Source organism: Haliotis rubra, unplaced genomic scaffold (genome assembly GCF_003918875.1).
Source record: "Haliotis rubra isolate DU_JTF1 unplaced genomic scaffold, ASM391887v1 Scf180, whole genome shotgun sequence".
In the NCBI taxonomy this organism is placed as follows: Eukaryota; Metazoa; Mollusca; class Gastropoda; order Lepetellida; family Haliotidae; genus Haliotis; species Haliotis rubra.
In genome coordinates, this window is record NW_025765781.1 from 1228046 (window position 1) to 1245628 (window position 17583).

The 17583-nt window shown below is 41.5% G+C and overlaps 1 protein-coding gene and 1 long non-coding RNA gene across 2 annotated transcripts; one reads left to right on the plus strand and one right to left on the minus strand.

Moving 5' to 3' along the window:
• The first annotated feature begins 1634 nt into the window (after positions 1-1634).
• Positions 1635-12250, plus strand: LOC124273430 (E3 ubiquitin-protein ligase TRIM33-like). The gene is made up of 4 exons (XM_046708698.1): positions 1635-1730; positions 5358-6528; positions 8880-8921; positions 11481-12250. The coding sequence occupies exons 2-4, from the start codon at positions 5364-5366 to the stop codon at positions 12170-12172; spliced, it is 1899 nt and encodes a 632-aa protein (XP_046564654.1). The 5' UTR covers positions 1635-1730; positions 5358-5363; the 3' UTR covers positions 12173-12250.
• Positions 10721-13532, minus strand: LOC124273434. The gene is made up of 3 exons (XR_006897650.1): positions 13426-13532; positions 12503-12511; positions 10721-10731 (listed from the first exon to the last, which is right to left on the minus strand). It is a non-coding gene; the product is annotated as an uncharacterized LOC124273434 (long non-coding RNA).
• Between the last annotated feature and the right edge of the window lie 4051 nt (positions 13533-17583).

Sequence of the window (17583 nt, forward strand, 5' to 3'; positions counted from 1 at the left end):
GACACTTTCTGCATAGATCTGTTTATGAAACAGCTGTGGCTTTTACCCTGTATCTTGTTGCTGAGATAGGTAAATCTTTGGAAGTTCAACTTCTTGGCCAAATCACCTAGTTTTGACTTTGCCAATCTTAGAATTTCTGACTCTTATTAACAGAGGAGCAGATCCTGTAGAAAGGGAGCAGTCCCTTTCCCATTCTGACGGATACTATTTACACTGAACTCGGAAACGCACAAGACACGGGTTCGATTCATGGTTAGGTTTCGATGGATACAATGTGTGAAGGCCATTTCTGGTGTTCCCCGCCGTGATATTGTTGGATTATTGCTAAAAGCTGCGAAAAACCATGCTCGCAAGCTCACTCACGCACACACGCACTCACTCTAACTATGAGACGGTTTGTATATTGTCCCTGACCCTTGAAACATGAATTCATTGGTGTCCTCCCATCACGCAGACAGCCAGTTCGCAGACACCTTAAAACAACAACATTTACGGTTAAGTGAACAGATTATCTACTACCTGTTACCTACACATTATAATGGAATAGTCCAAATAAAAACACAGGAACAAACTGAAGCTATATTATTTATTATTTATTTGAAAGATGGATGAAAAGACAGTAATTTGAAGTTTTATTGCTGCAATATAAAAAACAGTTTATTTTCATAAACATTTCGGTTTAACCTTCCAGTCTAACGGGAGTCGGCATCACCATATATATTGAAAACATTATCTTAGCTATTAGGAATTGCGACACTGCTGTATCATATAAATCAAATAAAGACAAATGCGAAACTAAATATTATTCATATGGAATAAAGAAGTTATATGTTTTGCACAATATTAAGATATATGACGAGTGCACTTAACTACGATGTATTTAGAATAAATATTTAAGATATGACGCATCATGTGAATGTGGCCATGGATGTGAGAACGTTTTTCATTACTTCCTTGAATGTCCATTGTATACTACTCAAAGACATAAACTGTTACAATCTTTAGAAAGTATTGTTAAAATCAGGACACTGATTGGTATTAATCGTATCTTACATGACAATGCAGGTGTCTCATTCTCTACAAATCAGAATGTTTTCAAATATGTACATATCTATATCTCTCCAACAAAACGTTTTCTGAGTTAACTTCTGTTGTGCATGTGCTATTATTGGGAGGGGTCTTTTCTATCAATAAACACAATCAAACCTCTCAGTGACAAACCTGTTTTTATATTCGATAGTAATTGATAGTAATCAATTTGAGAAGAGAAATCATTTATAATTTAATCACCACAAAATTCTATTTACCCACAATCAAACTTCTCAGTAAGGACCCTGTTTCAGGCTCACCCTGCTCTAGTCACTGGGCAGTGGACTGTTCCATTATACCCATAGGTGTTACCCTAATTAACCTTCTAGTTCAGTGTCTGTCAATTGGGTGTCTGTCAATTGGGAGATAACCAATTCATGTCGTCTGGTTCTATGACTGAACACCTACTCGTATGAAGCGTTATTGTGTCCCCGGCGCGATCGAAGTATAGTGCATACAAGCGACCTACATTACCGTCGCACGATACTGAACACAACATGAGGTATTCATGATGTCATAACGAAAGTAGCTACTGCGCATGTGCAGATGGGACGCAGGTGGAGAAGTGTTTTTACTGTTGTATATATACCTATATTGTACAGCCCCGTTCTACTGTCACCTGTAAGGAGAGAGAAACAGAGGTAAGAACGTTCAAGTGTCTTCAGATAGGAGTGTGTCTCCGGTGGGGGCTTGAGTATCGGTTGAAATGTTGGTCGTGTGGTTATTTGGCCACACTAAAAAAATGTGTAATGTCATGACAACTTCCTTGTGTGTGTGTGTGAAGTTTTGTCGGAAAACCAAATCACTTTCTCACATGTATGTATCTATGTATATGTATGTATGTATATGTATGTTTGTATGTATGTAGGTAGGTAGGTAGGTAGGTAGGTGTGTGTGTATGTGTGTGTGCGTATGTTGATAGGTAGGTAGGCAGGTATGTCTGTATGTTTGTCTCTATGTATGTATGTATGTATGTAGGTAGGTACGTGTGTATGTCTGTATGTGTGCCTGTCTGTATGTATGTAGGTAGGTAGGTGTGTGTGCCTGTGTATGTGCGTCTGTCTGTATGTAGGTATGTAGGTAGGTGTGTATGCCTGTGTACGTTCGTCTGTCTGTCTGTCTGTATATATGTATGTGTATGTGAGTGAGTGAGTGAGTTTAGTTTTATGCCGCACTCAACAGTATTCCAGCTATATGGCGGCGGTCTGTAAATAATCGAGTTTGGACAAGACAATCCAGTGACCAAAAGCATGAGCATCGATCTGCACGATTGGGAACCAATGACATGTGTCAAGCCAGTCAGCTGGCCTGACCACCCGATCCCGTTAGTCGCCTCTTACGACAAGCATGGGCTACTGAAGATCAATAGTGTTTTGCAGGAAGTTGTGAGATGACATGAAAATGTCATCTATGCATACATGTTTTGGCAGTGTCTAGGCATGTGCACCAGCTGCCTCCATGAACAAGGGAGCTGAGGCTTGATCCACAAAACGTTGATTTGCGATTTCACTTCAGAAAAAAAGCTGTCCAAGGCCAGCGGTACTGTACGGAGTGTCTGGCCTTGTGTAAGGATGTATGTAGGATCCCACATTTCTGACATTCGTAATATACTCTTCAAATAAAGATACGCAAAGGCTGAAAGTAAGGAATTGTATTTAACGTATTTAAGTGTACATAAGTCGATTAAGCTTCAGCACGAGCTGTGTGGGATCGAGCGTTGGTGTGTTGAAACAACTCCCTCTGGCGGTTAAAAAGTGTAAGGAAGTGAGGTCGCAGGATTTGGTCGGTGTAGCGATTTGCTGTAAGACTGCCTTGAACCACCACTAGTTCCGATCTACCCGTGTAGAACATGGTTCCACACACCATGACGCTTTCTTCACCAAATCTGTCCACCTGTCGATCGCAGTTCGGCGCAAAACGTTCTTGTTGACGTCGACAGATACGCTGTCTCCCACCCCGTCGTTGCAGGAGGACACCCGATTCACCCCTGAACTAAACGCGTTCCATGCGTTTCCCAGGTTAGATAACCTGTACCTAGTTGCACCATTGGACACGTCGTTGTCGGTGTAGTCGTGTCAGGACAGGTCCAACTTCTGGTCGATATGCTCGAATTCCCACTACTCTCAGACAATTTCTGATGGTTTAGTCGGAAATTCTTCGAAGATCATCTGTCCTGCACTGTGCGTTGCTGTAGCAAATCGGTGACGTAGGTGAAAAACCCGGATGAATCGGTCCTTCGTCCAACTGCGATGTTTCGGTCCGTAGCATTCACTCTTGGCAGTGTTATCTTCATTCACGTCGTAAATTTGGTTTGGCCCTTTATAGTTGATATCTCTACTCATGTGTCCAACACATTGCCCGTGCGTTACGTGGTAAACTTTTTTCTGAATGCACTTTTTATCGTTTTCGTTTTTTATGACAAACGTTTACAAACACATTTTGGGATGCGTTTGCCCGCAGTACACAACAAACACGACGTGATTAACGGGATTCAAACATGGGACTTGACTTAATGACGAATGCTGTCAAAATATATCGAAATGAACTGCTGAAAACGCCTATGCGTTTCTATTTTTGAAGAGTGTATGCATTGGTTTGGAAATACATGTATTAATTGATTTGGGCAATCGATTGAGAAACATGCAGCAATTTACAGAAATATTCACCCACCCATCTGTAGTGTGCCCGGGGCAGTGGGGTAGCCTAGTGGTTAAAGCGTTTGCTCGTCACGCCAAAGAAACAGGTTCGATTCTCCCATTTCTGGTGTTGCTGTGATATTGCTGGAATAGTGCTAAAATCAGGGTAAAACCACATTCACTCATTCACTGTATTGTGCCTATGGCACCCGCGCATTCAGCACGTTGCAAACTTTGAATGATCTGTGACTTCCTTAATTATTAAATATGTTTCTCTTTGAGCGTTTGGTTCCAAGAATGCAATGTGCGTCTGCTCACAACAGAATCTCAGTGACTATGGTAACAGCAACCCTTGCACGTGAATGGTCACGTGCTTCATGATTGCCAATTGCAAAGTATTTTGTGTTTTGGCGCCTGATTGCTTCGAAAATGTTCCTCTCACATAGATATCTTACGTTTGTTGTGTACTTCTGCAAACTATATACATAAGACTGTTGACAGTTGGTTGTTGTTTAACACCGAATTCAGCAGTATTCCAGCTATATGGCAGCGGTCTGACCAGACAATCCATGCAGCGATCAACATCATGAGCATCGATCTACGCATTTGGGATACGATGACATGTGTCAACCAAGTCAGCGAGCCTGACCACCCGATCCCGTTAGTCACCTCTTAAGACAGGCATGGGTTACTGAAGACCAATTCTAACCCAGATCTTCACGTGTACACGATTGTTGAGACATTTGTATGCTACTGTTTATTGTAGAGCAAAGACCAATATCATTCTCATTCGGTATTCCTCCGGGATGAGACAAACTACTGTACAAGGGTTATCCAGGATGGAACAACTCTTGTAGAAATATCATCCTGAATATCTAACATGTTATATTTGGGAGTACACCCTCTCTAAAATACAGATTCTAGGATTTCTTTTTGGGTTGAGTCCCATCCGTGATTCGAACTTACATCCTAAGAGTCAGGGGCCCGATCCACAACGTGTTCTTAGCGCTACGACCCGTGAAGATCTGGGTTAGAATATTGATCTTCAGTAACCCATGCTTGTCGTAAGAGGCAACTAACGGGATTGGGTGGTCAGGCTCGCTGACTTTGTTGACACATGTCATCGGTTCCCCATTGCGTAGATCGATGCTCATGCTGTTGATCACTGGACTGTCTGATACAGATTCGATTATTTACAGCCCGCCGCCATATAGCTGGAATACTGGAAACTTAACTCACTCTTAGCGCTACGACATTCGTAAGCCGATTATAAACTATCACGAAAGGTCGTAACGTTACGAATGCTTTGTGGATCGGGGCCCTGGCAGCTAATCGCCACCATACAAGGTCAGCGTTCTAACCCACTCAGCCACCGGTACTTCCACACTGAATGGGGTTAGATGGCTGACTTTGTGTGCTGGCGATTAGGTGTCTGACTCTGAGGATATATCTTGTGGATCACGTATATGCCATTGTTTTACAAATATGCGTAGGAGTTGTAAGATGTGCACAATATCAATCCCACTGCCTCAAAACATGCTTCACAGTTCAAAAACGAATTGATATAAAATTAATGAAAGAGAATCATTAATTTTTATTGTGCATGATCGTGACCATTATGTGTTTTGCCAGACAACCATGGCGGACCTTGTCTCAAAGGCTGCGATCAAGGATTACCTAGCAGAATGCCCAATATGTGCAGAACACTTTGACGAGGAAAGACGAATCCCTCGTCGTATACCGTGCACCCAGTCCATATGTCAGCCTTGTCTAGAAAAATGCAGTAGAGGCAATACTGTCTTAGACTGCCCCATGTGTCGAGATCGGCATTACCTGCCTCCTGGTGGAGTGAAATCCCTGCCCAAAGAGACGGTCATCCTGAAGACTCTGGACTACCTAAAGATCCAGAAAGGTCTTCATCTGCCATGTACAGACTGTCCTGACAAGGAAACAGCTCAAGCCCAGTGTGACAACTGTGGAACATTTTTATGTCCGAACTGCGTACATGCTCATAAACGAAATAGTGTAACTAAAGATCACACTGTAAACAGCTTTGATCAGATGAAGGGGCAACCTGTGCAGAGCGTCCGTCGTCCACATCAGTGTGGTCAGCACCAACTGCCACTACAGTTCTACTGCTGCAATTGTAACCAAGTTATATGTGTGTCATGTACTGTAGTAGAACACAAAGGACATAGCATCGTGTCCGTGGATGCTGCACACCATGAAAAGTTAAATTCGACAAAGGACATGTTAGTCAAGGTGGAGGAAAGGACAAAGAATCTTCGCCAATTGGTGTCAAACCTGCAATCGAAGATAAACAACTTCAAACTCTCACAGAAAGTAGCGAGAGATGATATCAACAGAGTCTTTGAAGATCTGTTTGATGATCTGAGACACAAAAGAACGACCCTTCTGTCAGATGTTGATGAGAAATCCGCTAAGAATCTAAAGCTTATCGAGGAGGCCTTGCATGCAACAAAATTACAACTGACTAATATACAGACTTGTATTGACTACTCGAACCAGGTGCGCACCAAAGCTGACAAGGTAGAAGATCTACAAATATTGGTATCATCTGAGGCCTCTTTGAACTCTATGTTGAAAAAGTCAGTAGAGGAAATACCCTTTGACAGGACTGGAGTTACCTTTGTAAAAGCAAATGTGAAACATCTTCGGGATAGTATGAAGGTGGCTGGAATGGTCAGAACAGTCACGTTCTATCCAACAGACAAGTCACATGGTGTGCAGGATTCTGCAGCATACACCGCCATTGTGCAGGAACCAGCAGAGGTACCTGCAGGTAGGTACAACTTCCATATAGTTCTTCATGATGTCTACTTGCTGAAAGGGCTTTTCAATACTTTCAGGTTGGGCCCTATACTATGTTATTGCCGTTTATATAAGTTGCACAAGTGTAAAACAAGCAACAAACTGATTTCGGTTTTGCATCCTTGAGTACTTTTAATGGAATTGGTTTTATATGTATCCTGTAAAAAGCACCATGTAAAGGGAAAATAAGTTGATTGTTATAGCTCACATGCAAACAAAACATCAAACATAATTAAAACACAATTATCACTTATTCATGACATATAATATACATTGCTGATTATGAAAAAAACATATAAACAAAATTTTAAGCGTACAATCGCAAATCAAAAGTTTTTTGTACTTGGGTTTACTTCCCTCGAAACGAAGCACCCGGGATACCGAACCCAGTCAGAGCGGGTGGGTGTGCACTCAAGTGTAACGAAGTCTTTCATTGGCTGGTTCATTGCCGATGCCCTCGCGGCTCATTGTGTGTGTGTTTATATGTTGGGTTTTGTAAATACCTGCTCATTTTTGTGTAGAACATTTTGCAGTCAACAGACATCATAACATGTCATGTGTACAAGTATCACACCTGCCTGTCTGTGTAATTACATAATGTGACAGAGACCGAACTCGGGTGCACGAGCCATAAATCAATGCGTTTTGTTTATGGTGTATAGCCTGATAGGTGTTAAGTTCAAATTGCATGTGGTCAGTGATCGACGTTGTGTATTGCATATTATCATTAGCAGACAGGCAGGTAGACACATAGGTGTCAATAACACAGACATTGAGTTTTGTCTGTGACAAAGACATATCTATATCACAGTTAGAAATTCTGTCTATGCTAAATAAATACATTGCTTTTAAGTATCGAACTGAGAAAGTGACTCGGTAAGAAGAACGTGTGGTGAAATAGACAAATGAAATTATATAAACAGTTAAATCGGTAATCTACTGTAATAACATATAAAAAGCTCGCGCCTGTGAAATATCAACAAAACATTAGAAAAATAGCTCACATCAAAGCCTTCACCGAGTACTCACCGCCAGCGAAGGCTTTCTGTCTTGAAATGTCGAACGTGTCACTGGTTGACACATAGCTGAGTAGATCTAGATCCTAACAAGGTTCTTTTATGTAACGAGTAGATTATTTGCTACTCCTGCTCACGACCTTATAATCTGGACTCCCGGCTTCCAAGCTGCGCGAACCTATTCACTGCACATGCGCTCTGAGTGCAGCCCAGCGCAGCGCAGCACAGCTGTTGAACCACTTTTCACCCCAAGCTGGGGTGAATTTTGTGAATCGTTTGAATTCCGATTTCGAGGGGATTTTTTCATCACGTATTTTTCAACTTTATAAGTTGAATTTGCATTTTTGATGATTTGTATCTGTAAGTCCACACCGAAAGGTATCAGAATCAGCAAAGTTGTGTTTTACGTTGCATGTGACCTTTAAGTAGCATTAAAAGAAGTACGTTACATTAGTTACTTAATCTTTTTGCCCATCTGAAAGATTAATATGGCATAATGGTATTGTTTTATACCAGGACTACACCCGTGAAGATCTGTGTTAGAATTGATCTTCAGTAACCCATGTTTGTCGTAAGTGGCGACTAAGGGAGTGGGTGGTCAGGCTCGCTGACGTGGTTGACACATGTCATCGTATCCCAGTTGTGTAGATGCTGTTGATCATTGGATTGTCTGGTCCAGACTCGATTATTTACAGACCGCTGAGTGCACAATATCGCTGAGTGCGACGTTAAAAAGGCTAACCAAATCAAACCCCAAACAAGTGGCTTGGGTATTTTCCATGCTATTGTACCAGGGCGTAGTGTGCGGCATAAAACTAAACTCACTCATACCAGGGCTTAGTAAGTATATATTTTTGTCTTTGCTTTAGATTTTTTCACCTATCTCCTGATACAGACACAACCAAAAGATAATATCTAATGTATATTCGTCATGTCATGAACAGAAATACAAGTTACGGAAGTAGTTACGGAACCCCGGCTTAGAAATGGAGTATTACAGTGTAGGGCGTAAAACAATTAAAGAAACAAATTAACTTATGGTACCCCAAGGATACAACCTCATCGAGGGAATGTTGCACACCTCTAGAATGCCTCTCAAACAGTTCATACGCTGTCTACGTGGAGACGTGGCAATCCGCACTTGAAAATGGTATAAGCATCTGTACCGAAACGTCGCCATTGTACAATAAACACTTGTCATTCATACATCTTTTTCATCCGATAACAGTGTTGTAACGGGAAAAGGATTACGATAATGTCAGTACATGTTCATTAAATACACAGAAGGATTAATGTCTTGTTTCAGTGACAGAGATGGACTGGAGGATGCCTGACACCGAGATAACAAGTACGATCATTAACTTCATGATATCAGAAAATATCATATTTCGGTGTTGCATTTGTCAGTTGATTTCGAGACGTTGCTACCACTTTCGACAACTTCTGATCTGAGCTTGAAGCTGAACCTGTTACAAATTTATCTTATAGTAGAGGACATTTGATTGTCTTTGTGTTAGCAGTGTCTGCTTGGCAATGAGTATTTCCGGGTTAGAATTGATCTTCAGTAACCCATGGTCGTCATAAGAGGCGATTAACGGGATCGGATGGTCAGACTCACTGACTTGGGTGACACATGTCATCGTATCCTAATTGAATAGATCGACGCTCATAATGTTGATCACTGGATTGTCTGATCCAGACGCGATTATCTACAGACCGCCGCCATATAGCTGGTATATTGTTGAGTGCGGCGTTAAGCATCAAACAAACAAGCACGCTTTCCTTTCTATCAATCAATCAATCTTTATATTACTGTACCGAAGAGGCCGTAGACCTATAGTACAGTTTACATACAGTAGCGACCCATGAAGATCCGGGGTAGAATAGGTCTTCAGCAACCCATGTGCTTGCCATAAAAAGGCGACTATGCTAGTCGTAAGAGGCGACTAACGGGATCGGGTGGTCAGTTTCGCTGACTTGGTTGACACATGTCATCGGTTCCCAATTGCGCAGATGGATGCTCATGCTGTTGATCACTGGATTGTCTGGTCCAGACTCGATTATTTACAGACCGCTGCCATAAAGCTGGAATATTGCTGAGTGTAGCGTAAAACTAAACTCACTCACTCACATACAGTAGCAGAGGGTGTTATAAAAATGAATATATAGTAAATAATATCACATCTGTAATGCAGAGGATCTCAAATTCGCTGCATGGTATATATACATTGCAGGGTATTTTGTGGCTGTTTGATTTTGGGATGACATGATGGTATAGAATTTGTTTATTCGGGGGGTTCAAGTAGAAATATTTTTTCATGTAGTCTTTTCTGATATTTGCATACAATGCACGAACAAGCAAGAAATGATATTCATCTTCTACCTCCTGATAAGTACAATATTTACACAATCATTTTTTCCGTGGTATCCCTAAATGCCTACCTATTTCTATTAGAAGATCATGGGAACTACATCTGAAACCGGGCTAGTGCTGTTCGGAATTTCTTAACATTAATGTCGAGAAGATATCTTTCTGTATTTGGTACATTTATAGTATGACCAGAAATTATTGAGAATTTTAGGAATATGTTTAATTGGATTTCTAGTATAAACAACCTTGACCAGCTATCAAGTGCTTGGTTTCATTCAAGAGAGACAACTCCGTTAATCCTTTTCATTAATGTGTGAAGAGTTATCCCCCTTTGTTTACTTGCTAGCAGACGACATTTTCAGTGATCCTCAGTATGGATGATTTAGAGACGAAGTTGATTTTAGAGTATTATAACAAGGACATCAGATCAGCTAAAGTGATTTCAAGTAGAACAGGCATCCCTTTGTCCACTGTATATCGTGTTTTGACAAAATATTGCAAATGGATATGGTATTGAGCACCAGGGAGGCGCAGGTAGGCCCAGAAAATTGACTGTAGGTGACAGGAGGCGGCTTGGTATTCTTGTTTCTAAAAACAAACGAAGGAGTTTAGAAAACGTAAGGCTGGATGTGATTGATAGAGGAACTGTGGATGTATGTAAGGAGACACTTAGAACTGAACTGCATGCAGTGGGTTGGCAGAAAAGTCGAGGAATTCCATCACCGATCATGAAACCTGAACAAAAGGAGCGAAGGTTGAACTGGTGCTTACAGCATAGCAATTTTAACTGGGACAACGTGATTTTCTCAGATGAAAGTTTTGTGTGACTGTTTCCTAATACACTGAAATTCTGGACCAAACAAACTGAAAAACCTTTGTATCAGCGCCCAAAGTACAGTCCGAAATTTAACGTGTGGGGTGGTATATCTGTGTTAGGGGCAACGCCGCTCTGTGTATTTGAAGGGAATATGAACAGTAAGCGGTACACAGATATTCTCGAAGGACATTTACTGCCATCTGCTCACGTGTTCTATGGAAGGTTTTTTGGATTTTCCAGCAGGACAACGACCCAAAACATCGTTCAAAGCATTCACAGGCCTGGTTTCGGACCCAAAATATGACATTATTAGATTGGCCAAGCTATAGCCCTGACCTAACTCCAATAGAAAATGTTTGGGAACTTATGAAGGAAAGTGTCAATAAGAAAAATCTGACAAATATTGCTGAAATGAAAGAAGAGGTGGTCCGATATTGGGACAGCATGGACCACGACTTTCTAACTTCTTTGATCAGTAGTATGCCGCCGCATTGAAGCCTGCATTGCTGCCCATGTTGACTTGACAAAATACTAACTGTTCACCTGTCTTTGAATCTGAAGTTATTTAATACGTGAGTAATGAGTGTCAAAAGATTTTACAATCTTTAAATTCTCAATAATTTCTGGTTGTACTGTATTATTGTGCGCGTAAGACATTAATGGTCTTCTAGACTTTAAGTAAAACAGGATGTGTTACTGTGAACATTTTCTGCACACAGGTCCGAGTCTGGAATGGGACCCAAGCACTGCCAAAAGCATCATTGGGGTATCTGAAAGTGTCATCACAAACACCCCGCCAAGTGCCCAGTTACCTCTTACAGAATGTCGGATACGGAATGCCAGATCGTGTCTGGCGTCCAGACCATTGATGGTCAGCCGTGGTCAACGTTGCTTGTATGGAGTAAACTTGGGGTTTTCTATAAAACAATTGACAGATGGGCTTAAGCTTATACAGGAGATAGCCCTGACCCCTTCCCCTGAAGATGCTGTTCGGAATCAAAACATTGGACTGAGTGTGTTTGTTTTAACATGCATCAAGCACAAACAGAAACTGTGTCTCCAGGTAAATTATAACAAGAAACGTTTAAACCACCTTCCAGTCACTCTGAACAGAGTCGGAGAGTCTTATGACCTTCAGCTGTTGTTTCTACTTGATGGAGCTAATGACAAGATCTTAGTTATCAATGCTGCTGATAACACAGTGTATAGCACTGTTACAGACGTAGAGTTTGACAAACCTATGTGGGTCATGATGTATGTTTGTGATCCCACAACAGCAGAAGTGAGAGGAGAGCTGATATCAGGCCACAAAGTCAAAGGGACATTTGCCAACTACAATCTGCAGTGTCTGGTTACGGCTGAAAATACCTCTCTTCCCTCCCCTCCCCCACCACCACCAAAAAATATATAACACGTATACTGAGACACTTTGAAAACGCATAGCCCAGTTTGATATAAAAAACACAATAAAACAAGACACGGGATGAAATCCATTGTTATTATTTATGAAAAGCACATGGATTAAGCATTCAGTCTTCAGAAGAAAAAAAATGGAACGTTGTCGTCAGTACATGCCCATCATCTTTCAAGCTCAAGCACCCCGTTATCAAAGTATCTCGTGTAGCCTCCATCAGCTCTGGCACAGGCATGGAGACGTTGGGACACAGAGACGAGTGATAAATGCTCCATTCCTGTTGCAAGGCCAAGGTCAAATCTGCAACGTTGGCTGGTGGTGGCTGACGTCTGTAAACTCGTCTCCAAAGTTCGTCCCACAAGCGTTCAGTAGGGTTTGCTGAATAAGCGGGTCAGTCTATCACAATGATTCCGGCTTGCTGAAGGAAGGCTTGTGTCACTCTTGCGGCATGAGTGCGTGCGTTGTCATGCTGGAATATCAACTGACGTTGACGTCATTGGCGACAGCGCAGCAAAGGAACGACTTCAGGCCTTAGAATTTCATCCAAATAGCGCTGTGCTGTGAGATTGCCCTGAATAAGTGAGATAACGTACGTTTATTTCCCCCAAAACCATCACACTGCCACCACCGAATCGATCTCGCTGACTGACACATGTATTGGCGTCACGTTCACCATGTCGCCGGTAAACGGAAGACAAACTGTGGTCGACGTCCATACTGCTGCGCAAATCGACGGCGGGCTGCAACGCTTCCTGTTTGATGATGTCTACTCACAAGACGTCTTATGGTTGATTGGTTGACACTAAAACGTCTGGCAACGGCTGTGAAGTCCCTGCTTCGAGTAGTCCCAGTGCACGTTCCCGTTCCGGTAAACTCAGTCGTGGCATTGTTTCAAATCGCTTCTGTCACATTCATGCCCTTTCCTTAAATGCATGAGACCTCGGGCAATGCACGTGCATTTTCATTTTCACGATCACATTGCTTGGTCAGGAACAGGGGAAGGTTTGTTTTAGCGATTTTGTGTGCTTAAAAAAATATCAATGGATTTGAACTTGGACAATAGGTCTAAAACACGTCTTTATTATGCATTTCAAACGTTAGAAACTTCATTCACGTTTGTTATCTTTTTTAAAACAAAAACATATTCTTAAAAAACATCTGTGCGTATGCGTTTTCAAAGTGCATCAGTATAATTCAGTGTGGAGGCACTACGTATTATTACCGTAGACTTTCGACGAAACATTTTGAACATTCTGAGTTGGACAAGTAATCACACTGGACGCCCAAGCTTGGACGATTGTAATCATTTTGATTTAAACATTGCCGCATACTCATCCCAGTAAATGTTTCATGTCAACTTTATACTGCAGTTCAATTATTATTGCTCTTTCATAAATGTATGATTTGTTTTGCTTTGTTTTGTTGTTTTACGCCGCACTAAGCAGTTTTTCAGGTATATGGCGACTGTCTGTAAATAATCCAGTCTGGACCAGACAATCCAGTGATCAACATCATGAGCACCGATCTACGCAACTTGGATATGATAACATGTAAAAACTAAGTCAGGGATCCTGACCACCCGATGACTCGCGTTAGTCGATCCCGGAGTGCTCGTTATAAACCGTCTGTACGGTATGATAGTATTACGTACAGGGTATTCAGCTTGACCTGAGCTACTCTACATATGCATGACCTGGGAGGTCAAATGGCACAAACGGCAGGTCGAGTTAACTTCATTAAATAGGGGAGCAGAGAATTTTAATAATGTCTAAAAGCATTAATCGGAAACATTAAACCATCTGTAGCTTTTTTCAAAAAGAAAGTTAGGACATTGCTGACGATTTCTCGCCACTGAGATGTCAAGCGGCGACCTTGTCTCGGCTGTTTGGTCATGTTGACAATCAACTCACAATGATGCACAATAATAGACCCAACCAGTTGTAACACGGTCACGCAATACATTAGTATACACTTTATCAGGTCAAACTGAACACGCTGTATATGTCTATACAACTGCGAGTGAAGCACCTACAGGCATGATCCTACACAAGCCGCAGTTCATCGACACCCTGATGACATTGTAAAGTACAATGTACTCATGTTTTCCTGTTTATTTTTCGAGTATGTTCAGGGTCACGCTTGTCAAAGCTGTCGTAGCTCTGTGACTATCCTAACTCCTATGCTTTAATGTATACTTACGAGAGTCGTAGTCCTGAGTGAGTTTTGTGAAACGGGACAAGGAACAGTAATACGTGTGAGTGAATACTCAGTGCTATCGCCATATTTATCGACTACAGCAAGCCTACTAAGTAGTGCAATCTACTTCATGTTTTATCACGCCTGTCCATACTTTGTACGTACCCATGATGCCCCAAAATAGGCAGTGCGCATGTGCAAAGTGCATGCATGACGTTGGGTCGAAGTTCACTATACGCCCATGTAAGATTACAACAGAAACAGCTTCTAGTGACTTTAATAGCACAGAAGGTGGGTACAGTTATATTGCAATAACTTCCCTATTGTAACTATGCGACTTGTTGATTCGCGGTGCACTGATTTTGGTGACCTGCTGATATTGGTGACGAATACCATTGTACTATTTTTATTTCACCATTCTTTATTGCTGAACGTATGAAGTACCTGCGAAGGTTTTTCTCTTCTTGACCTAACATGGTCAAATTTAAAGCTCTCTTCCAGTGAACTAAACTTGGTCTTATGAAAATGAAGTAATTATTCGCGTATTATGATGTTAAATCCTCCAGCAAACCCTCCCCGCCGTCACGTGGAAATTATTTTCTGTAATGCGCATTTGTATCTCACATGCCGAGATATCAAAGTTTTGTTCTGTTCTACCTCTTAATAGTGAGTGAGTGAGTTAGTTGGGTTTTTCCTCGCTTTTAGCAATACTTCAGCAAAATCAGGGGAAAGAAATGGACTTCACACATTGTACCCATGTGGGGAATCGAACCCGGGCCTTCGGTGTGACGAGTGAACGCTTTAACCATTGGGCTACCCCACCGCCCGTGCCTCTTGATAATCAGCTGTGGACCAGACATTCAAACAAATGATTTTAAGATAAACGCAGCTTCTGAAATACGATCAAACAAATCACCGATCCGGTTTTCTGGCAAAGGTACGTAATTTTCAAATCTGAAGGTATCAGTTTTAAAGATGGTTCCTTTCCAAATTTGTAAGTTTGTATCATTGCGTGTGCTTTTAAGCATAGAAGGTTGTGACTTGGTAAATTGTATGATTGCCAAAGTCCAAATCATTGAAAATGTGTTTTTAAAAATGTTATCCAATTATGTTTGCATCTTTATAATGCATTTTGCCCCAAAACATACTTTTCCCGTTAAGAAAAGGATTTGTTATATAGACTTTATCAGGTTCATGATAAACCATGGAAGCTGGGGTATTCTTTCTGAGTGAGATTAAAGTGAGTCAATAAGTATTGTTTCACGACGCTTTTTGCACTATTCCAGCAACATCAGGGCGGGGGATACCGGGGCTGGGCTTCACGCATTGTACCCATGTGGGGAATCGAACCCAGGTCTTCGGCGTGACGAGCGAACGCGTGCGCCACTAGGCTACCCCACCGCTCCAGTGAGGTTTAAGACTCCAGGAAGTGCAGATGCACGTTTTCAATGCTAGATGAAGTTTCAAAGCCCCAAAACTCCGAACTGTACAAAGGTTTTGGTACATCGATGTTTTCAAAAAGGCGCAGTGGACAATCAAGAGAGAGATTTAATGTACGCCCTATGCCTAAAACATTATACCTGGTCTTAGTTGCCTGTTATGCCAGATTTTCTTACGCGATTGTAGCAACTAAATCTAGACAACCTTTCTCGGGATCAGGGGAGTGAGTGGGTGAGTTCAGCTGAAGACCCATTCTTACCCGAATCTTCACGGGTTCTATACTAGACATGGGGTATTTCTTTTTCGAAACACGTTACAGTACATTACAATAATTTACTGCATCGGGACTCGTATATAGAGAAAACTACACGAGGTCTCATTACATACGAATTATACGAAACGAGTGTCCTTCCTATGGTATCTGACCGAGCGAAAGCGAGGTCAAATATCATAGGAAGGTCACGAGTTTCGTATAATTCGTATGTAATGAGACCGAGTGTGGTATTTTATTAACTACCCACGTCTTACATGCATTAAATTGACAAAATAGCGTATTTTTGTTAATATTTTTGTTTCAAACCGAAACCGGTTTCATAAAGAGGTTGCGGAAGAGTTTTGTACTGTAGTACAATATTTGCATGACGTCACACTGTAATGACGTCATTGCCTTGGTAACCGACGTCACGATGCATGTCAGTTGTCATCGCCTCGTACAGCCTCCTACAGTAAACTGCTCCGTAGCACCCCGTTTCTTGGTTTGCTGTTGCTTCATTCGGCTAACATCACTGGTGGAAACATTGCGTTTATGTTTTTCGACGGATATAATGTCTCAGTTCGACTCAATATTAAACAGCGACACGGCAACGTTCGCGATGTTTACATTCCCACAATGCATTTAAGTTGTAGAATGAATAAATTCACGTGTTTGTTATGAATGAAAACATAGTTACGTCAGAATGTGACCTAATTGAGAGGTCATCGGTTATCCAATCAAATCGTTAGAATATCAGGTCACGTCGTTACGACACAGGTCAACGCGATACGACACTCGTGTGACGTACGAGATTAGTATGCAACTACCCATACGTTGACCACGTGGGTAATAAATGCACTTATCATATAATGGGTAGCGTCCACGGCAGGATAAAGCCATGAGATAAAAACAATATCCTCTGGTCAGGAAGTTCAAGTAAATGCATTTAAATGCATTTAATGTTTACAATGAGCTCACGGAATATAAGGAACTGTTTTGGGGCCCGATTTCTGGTTGTATACTTTAGCTAAAATACGTTCTCGAACTACGGTTACAACGAATACATTAGTGTTCCATTTAAATTAATCGTAGTTTACTGAACTGTTTACACAGATATGGAGTTGCCCTTGACAATCAGCGATCTAGTCAGAATATACCGTTCTGCATCTGGAAAGAGTGCCTTGATAGTTATTGTTGCTATGACAACATATTGAAAATTAGTGTATATCTAGGACGAAGCTGAGGCATTTTACAAGTTTTGGCAAGTATGGAGAATAAAATTGTGAAACGATTTAGTGTGGACGTGATCAGGTTCAACATCCAGGATCTCTGCTCTTTGGGACTTTTCCATTATTAAAAAAGTCTCATTTAACTCAACTATGTCCGTATATAGTCACTGTTTGGACGGGAATGTCATGAAAGAACAGACTCAAACAAACACAAAGTGTCACAATGGTTTTGGCTGCCTCCCATTAATTAACGGCGGTTACTCCAGCGGGCGGATGTGTAATGTGGGATG